At 45.1% G+C, this 6,000-nt stretch overlaps 1 protein-coding gene across 2 annotated transcripts in view; it reads right to left on the bottom strand.

The window, feature by feature from the left end:
• Window positions 1-375: 375 nt before the first annotated feature.
• Window positions 376-6,000, bottom strand: part of ASPG (asparaginase) — a 49,386-nt gene continuing 43,761 nt past the window's right edge. For both annotated transcript variants that reach the window (XM_075426687.1, XM_075426685.1), the window contains 3 exons: window positions 2,854-2,953; window positions 2,473-2,531; window positions 376-800 (listed from right to left, as the gene is read on the bottom strand). In XM_075426687.1, coding sequence (XP_075282802.1) covers window positions 2,478-2,531; window positions 2,854-2,953 — 154 coding nt within the window. In that variant the 3' untranslated portion in view covers window positions 376-800; window positions 2,473-2,477. The remainder of the gene's footprint in view (window positions 801-2,472; window positions 2,532-2,853; window positions 2,954-6,000) is intronic.

The following is a 6,000-nucleotide window of genomic DNA, read 5'->3' as shown; positions in this document are numbered from 1 at the left end:
AGCTTTTTTCTTTAGTCTGAAAGTGTTGGGACTTTAATCTTGGGGTCTGTTAATACTGAGATCACATTTACAGTCCAAAGAATTATGTGTCCAGCATGCAGCAATCTTGATTATATTCCGGTCAGGATGTGGGAAAGATGCTATTAGAAACAAAACAATCAATTCACTTAGACTGTCCCACAAACATGCTTTATGGCATCTGCCTCCTACTCATTTTAAGTGAGGTTTTATGGCGACACATTGGTGAAGATTAGTACACAACTGCAGGCAGATGCCCATGACTGATTCAATTGTTTGCACTGACACTCACAATTGCTGTAACTGCAACTGAAGTGATAAAAGCCATTGCAAAAAACAGACAAAGTGAAACCAACATTGTTCCTCAGAGATTTTATTAGTTGAAACGCAGAAATGCACAATCCACTGTTTTTTTCTCGGTATGAATTTACCAGAGCATTTCTGTTTGCTACGCCTGCAATGCTGTCCTCATTGATTTAACGTAAGATCCAAAAGGTCTCTTTAAAAACAGAACTTGTGCAGTAAAGGCAATACATTCCAGCCTCACTTGTTTATAAAAAATTCTTTTCAAAAAAGGCCATTAAAAGATAAAGCAGCAAATCATTTGTAGAAAATCAGTAAGAACTTAATGTGATCCTAGGTTAAGAGCATTCCTCTACCTTTGCTGTATGCTCCAAGCACAGCTACCATTGTTCCTTTCCTCTGTTCCTCCCATAACTGTTTAACACCATTAATGTTCAAAGCTGGTGTTTCTGAAGAGGAGTGACCACCTTCTACAGCCTCTGGAGAAAGAGAAAATGGGTGTTTAGAACTAGGCAGTATCCAAAACCTTCCTGAGAAGAGATGACCTTGTAGCCTGCCAAGCAGGTTCTTATGCGGTCCTGCAGACTTCCTTCAGAGTGCCTTCAGACTGCCTACACACTGGTGGCTCAGTCCAAAGGAATGAGGAGATGATCCATGTACGAGTTGAGGATTTAACACATTCACTCCCCACTTACAAAACAAGTGTGACTTTTGTAGATGTATGTCACTGAAAATGGAAATCCCCTTGCAACATAACCCATATTCGGAAGGTATTTTTAGCATCCTCATCCTGGACACTGGAAAACTTCCATTTAAATGCTCGAGACTGTGATTATATCTAATCCTTCTATCAGGTAAAAACAAAGAAAACCCCAAAACATTACAGGAAAGCAGAAAATGCCTGATTCTGTGCCATGTTCATTGAGACCAGTACACAGTGATGAAAAAACGCTGTTGGCTCCAGCTGCAGTTCCCTGCTTATATACACATGAATTTACTCACATTGATCAACTGGGACACACAAGTGGCAAGGTAGCCATGGATGCAGCAAAGCCTTTAACTAAATATTGTGTTAATTTTATTTAATTAAGGGGATTATCTCCTCCCAATATTTAAATCAGTATTAGACTTGCCAATATACTGGAGAAGAGATATCTAAGTCAACAACATATTGCATCAGGAGGGAGTTCCGACAAACGGGAGGCAAGTGCTTTAAATGCCTCCAGTTACAGCACAGCACTGGAGAAGGTCAAACGCCCAGACAAGTTTCCTACAGAGAGACTTGTCAGATCTGACGCTTTGAACACGAAGCTCACGCCCGCCTCACACGCAGGCAGTGGGGGAAACACAGCTCGGATGCCAGCAGCGCGAAGGAGATTCATGCTGGGAGTCCCTGCCAGAGACAGCCAGGCAGCAACATCTAAGGCCTGAGCAAGAGGGAGGCCATGGCACTGCCCCGGCCCGCGCCCACAGCAGGAGCAAACCCCTCGCAGAGCGCTCTGCCCAAAGGGAGCCTGCTGCAGTCTGCGTGCGTAGGGCAGCTAACGCCTGTCCGTTAACAGTCTGCCCCATGTCTCTCATGGTGGTTGACCAGAAGATGGGCTGGTGAGAGGCGCTCCGTTAACAGCCAGAGGGAGAGCACGTGTGGAAATGCCGTGGGGACACAGCAGCACCTCCCAAGCCACGGCTGTGATGGCCTCGCAGCTCTGCTGGAGAAGGGTCTGCCCCTGCAAGGTGGGCACAGCACCCTGCAAGCCAGGCCTGGCAACGTGCCCCACGCCAGGCATTCCCTCTCTAACGCAGGCAACTCCGAGAAGCAAGTTACCGCAACAGGCCAATGGAACAAGACATTGCCGCCCTCAGTGGTTTTATTTTGGTACTGTTTAGACTCCCAAACAAGTTCAGAACCACACTGTGGAACACACCATAAAAAAGCACTTCCAGGCTCAGGCAGAAAGAGGAATAAACATTAGCCTCACTCTGCAAGGCAGGATTAAAGTATTCAGAGTCGTATCAGAAACTAAGGCAGGCACATCAGCTGAACCCAGATGCCCCGGGGTGAACCAGGGCTTACACACAAAATCCCCCTTCGTACAGGGATATGCTGATCTGGACATTTCAGAAATGTAGCACTTGAAAACGAGATCTTACCTTCTTTACTGCTTTTGTCTAAAGAAGTCAAGAACCTCATTATGCCCTGTAGCCTCTGCCTGGAAGTAGAAACATGAGTAAATCCTGCCATCCTGTACACCAGGACATGCAAATGCTTACTTGTGGGAAGTAAGAATATGTCACCACAAAATAATTACAATTCAATTTAAATTTTAATTCCTCTGATATAGATGAGAAAATTCTAACTCCAACAATTTATTACTTCACAACAGCACCACACTTGAGTTTGTAACAAACTCTAATCTGGTTTATAGTCCCCAAAGCAGCACTTACTTTTCCCAAACTAATATTATCTGACAGCGTGCATTATTACTCACACAGCTAGCACGCCATACGGAGTACAGCCATGTGCACACTTACTACTTGGAGGGGATTCCTGCCATCATAACCGGTTTGCTCCAGGTCTGCACCAGCTAGGTACCAGGCATACAGCCCATCCACATCGCCTTTAGCTGTAAGGCTGGAAAAAGAATAATTAATATCGGTTCTAAATCTTTTGGTCCATTGCAGTGCGTTCTGGGGTTCCGGTCAATCAGCTCAGCAGGCGAACGCTGAACCAGGGCAGGCTCAACATGTCTGCCAGGGTAGAGAGGTAAGTAAAGGAACACTATTACAACAGCTTTGAATAGCTGAGCAAGCAACCCAGCTTGATGAGTCAGTTCCTTAAATTAATAGGGCTGCGCTATAAGTACTTACAATAGGCTAGTTTCACAGAGTGGGTGTGACTATGACCAAAGGGGAAAAAAAGTCAGGCAGTTTCATATTTCACAACACAATATTTATCTCACAAAATGAGTTGGGGGGCGGGCAGTGGTGAAGTCAAGATGCAGCTGAGTAAGTGGGAGCACAAGCACATGCGCGAGCCATCAGCATGCCTTATATCACATGCCCGAGAAACCCCCTTCACGTGTTTGCATAACTGTGCTTGCTATCAGAAGTTATGACAGCACATTTATGTGATATCATTTGGACAGCAACACAGCTACTTTTTTGACTTTTGTAGGGTAATTTGCAAGATTTCAATGGGCAGCAAGCAAGAAAAAAGAGCTTATTAAAGATCAACTCTATCTGCCATGTACAGCAAGCAATAGAAAGGATCAAAATTAATCATATACAAGTAAGTGAATTAAAAGTTTCCAGAGGAGTGTACACCAGATTGTTTCTTTGCCGATCCGCTGGTAGTCTCATCTATAATAATTAAGGTTCATTTTTTACTTTTTTGGGGGGGGTAAAAGAAGGGCTAATATCCTGTATGTATGCACAGGCATGACTGTCCGTGCCAGGCCTGTGGACAGGCTGAACTGACGGCAAGGCTGGGGGCACCACCTTTGGTGTTCTCAAGATACCAACACCTGTCAGGCTTCAGATCTGAGCTCCCCACGTGCTCCCAGATTGTTTCAGCAGAACCATGACAATAACCATCAAGTGAGGCTGAGTCTCGTTAACAGAGGGGGAACCCTCCCCAAACATATTAAGTTCAGAGTTTTCTGCCTTGAACAGTGCTCGCCGTGGGGGGAACGGCATGCTGCTGGCAAGCAGGGAGGGAGGACGGTGATGGGCTCCTGGGTACGCCAACCAAACCCAGCAGACCTGGTGGAGAGGGGAGAAGGCTGGAAGATGCAAGGGGCAGACAGCCAGCTAAGCTTATGGAAGAAACCCTGAAAGCAAAGCTGCAATGTTCACTTCTCTGCTAGGCTGAAATCACTTCTGCTGTTGATTAAATCTCCTTAAGTACCTGAAAAAATGCTTTCAGGGGAGTGGAAGCCTCTAATTGCAGCAGTCTGAGGAGAAAGTCAGAGGGAGGCTGTTGCCTGCAGCAGTCCCAGAGGTTGGGCAGGAAAAGGGAAAGCAAAGGGTCGCTGTCTATGTTCCTCCATGCACCCCTACCGACCCTGAGGCAGGGCAGAAGGCCTACAGCTGCGTCCTTCGCGGAATGGGGAAGTGGCAGTGGGGTGCCAGGAGGTTTAGCAGTGCTTCAGTCTGACATCATGAAGAAAAGGATCAATAAATCATTAATTAAAAGTGCCATCGCAAAAAAAGGCCCCTCAGAAGCAAAAAGGAAACAGATGAAGGCAAAGGAGCTCTAACAGGAAGCTCAGTGGGAAGTACTTAAGGAAACTGCAGGAAAAAGTAACTATTAGTAAAGAAAGTGCATAAGCATTAGTGAAGCAGAGAAGAAATTGCTTAGCAGCCACTTCTGGAACACAAGAATTATCTTTATTTACAAAGACAAGTCTCTTGCCTTTGACACTGGAAGGTCCCAGAATTAAGGAACAAAGACACAAACAAAAAGCCAACCTAGCAAGTGAGAGTTGCAAGCGCCTCCCACACTGGACAGGAAAGCAGTGTATCTGCCAGACAGAATCTCAGCGTTCAGCCACGTGCGAAGCAGAAACCACTTTGGGCAAAGACCAGCACATGTAGAAATATTACCAACCTATGCAGCCAGGGCAGTTCAGCTCGCATCACTGTAAGCAACAAACCAGGACTATTGCACTTACTTGAAAATTAACTGCCTAATAGCACCTGTTCAGAAAGAGCAACTTAACCCACACTGCCAGAGGTCAACACTGCAGAGCGGTCTCCCCCCATGACATCAGAGCAATCCAAATACACAGAAGTATCTTCAGATTTGCAGCAGCCATTTACTGATCAGGTAAGAAATCTATTCCATGGGTACTGTGACCCAGACAACAAAAATTGACTTAGCTCGCAAGAAAATTTAGATACCACCTTAAAGAGAAAATACCTACTAGTCATCAAATTGATTATAATCAAGACAACCACAGAATATTTTCTCCAATTCCCGATCTCCGTAGTCAAGCCAAACGCATCTGTATTTCCTTTACACGCTGTAAGTGTACGTCATATAGTCAAATATATACATAGGGCTTCTCAACATACACTACAGGGACCTTTGCTCTGTGTTTTTCTCAAAGATATTTATGCCAGCAATTCCAGCTACAAGGGCATCCTCTAAGCAGCAAGTCCATCATTTTTATATCATGAAATAAAATAAAAATAACTTCAATATACACTTACCATGAAGTTTAAAACCTGCTTTGTTGACAAAGAACTACTAAACTCTGACTGATACCATTTACAGCAGATAATCCCAGGAATGCTGCCTGTCAATACTCTTGCATTTAGAAAAATGATTATGTACCCATTTCACAGTTTAAGCACGGCTAATGTAGCCACGAGTATGACAGAGCTAAGATAACAAGAACAGCGATCAGGCACTTATGCTCTCTGATTCTGTGCCTCCTGTCACACTAACATCATGCAAACTCGGTCACAGGAGCTGCTGTTTGAGGGGTGCTCTGTTACAGTCAGGGTACCAGGAGCGAAGCTGCTCAGGTCTCAGAGGGTTTAGAAGGACAAGGGCCAATGCAGTTCTAGATCTGGGAAGTAATGAGCACAGCAAAATGACACCATGGGCTTCCCTCCTGCCTCCACAGGTACCAGGATTTCATCTCCCTCTGGGACACAAAGCTCTGCTTTTCC

The sequence above is a fragment of the Opisthocomus hoazin genome, chromosome 7, assembly GCF_030867145.1.
Source record: "Opisthocomus hoazin isolate bOpiHoa1 chromosome 7, bOpiHoa1.hap1, whole genome shotgun sequence".
NCBI classification, from domain to species: Eukaryota; Metazoa; Chordata; class Aves; order Opisthocomiformes; family Opisthocomidae; genus Opisthocomus; species Opisthocomus hoazin.
Note: the sequence above shows the minus strand (reverse complement) of the source record. Positions and strands in the feature narration are given on the sequence as shown.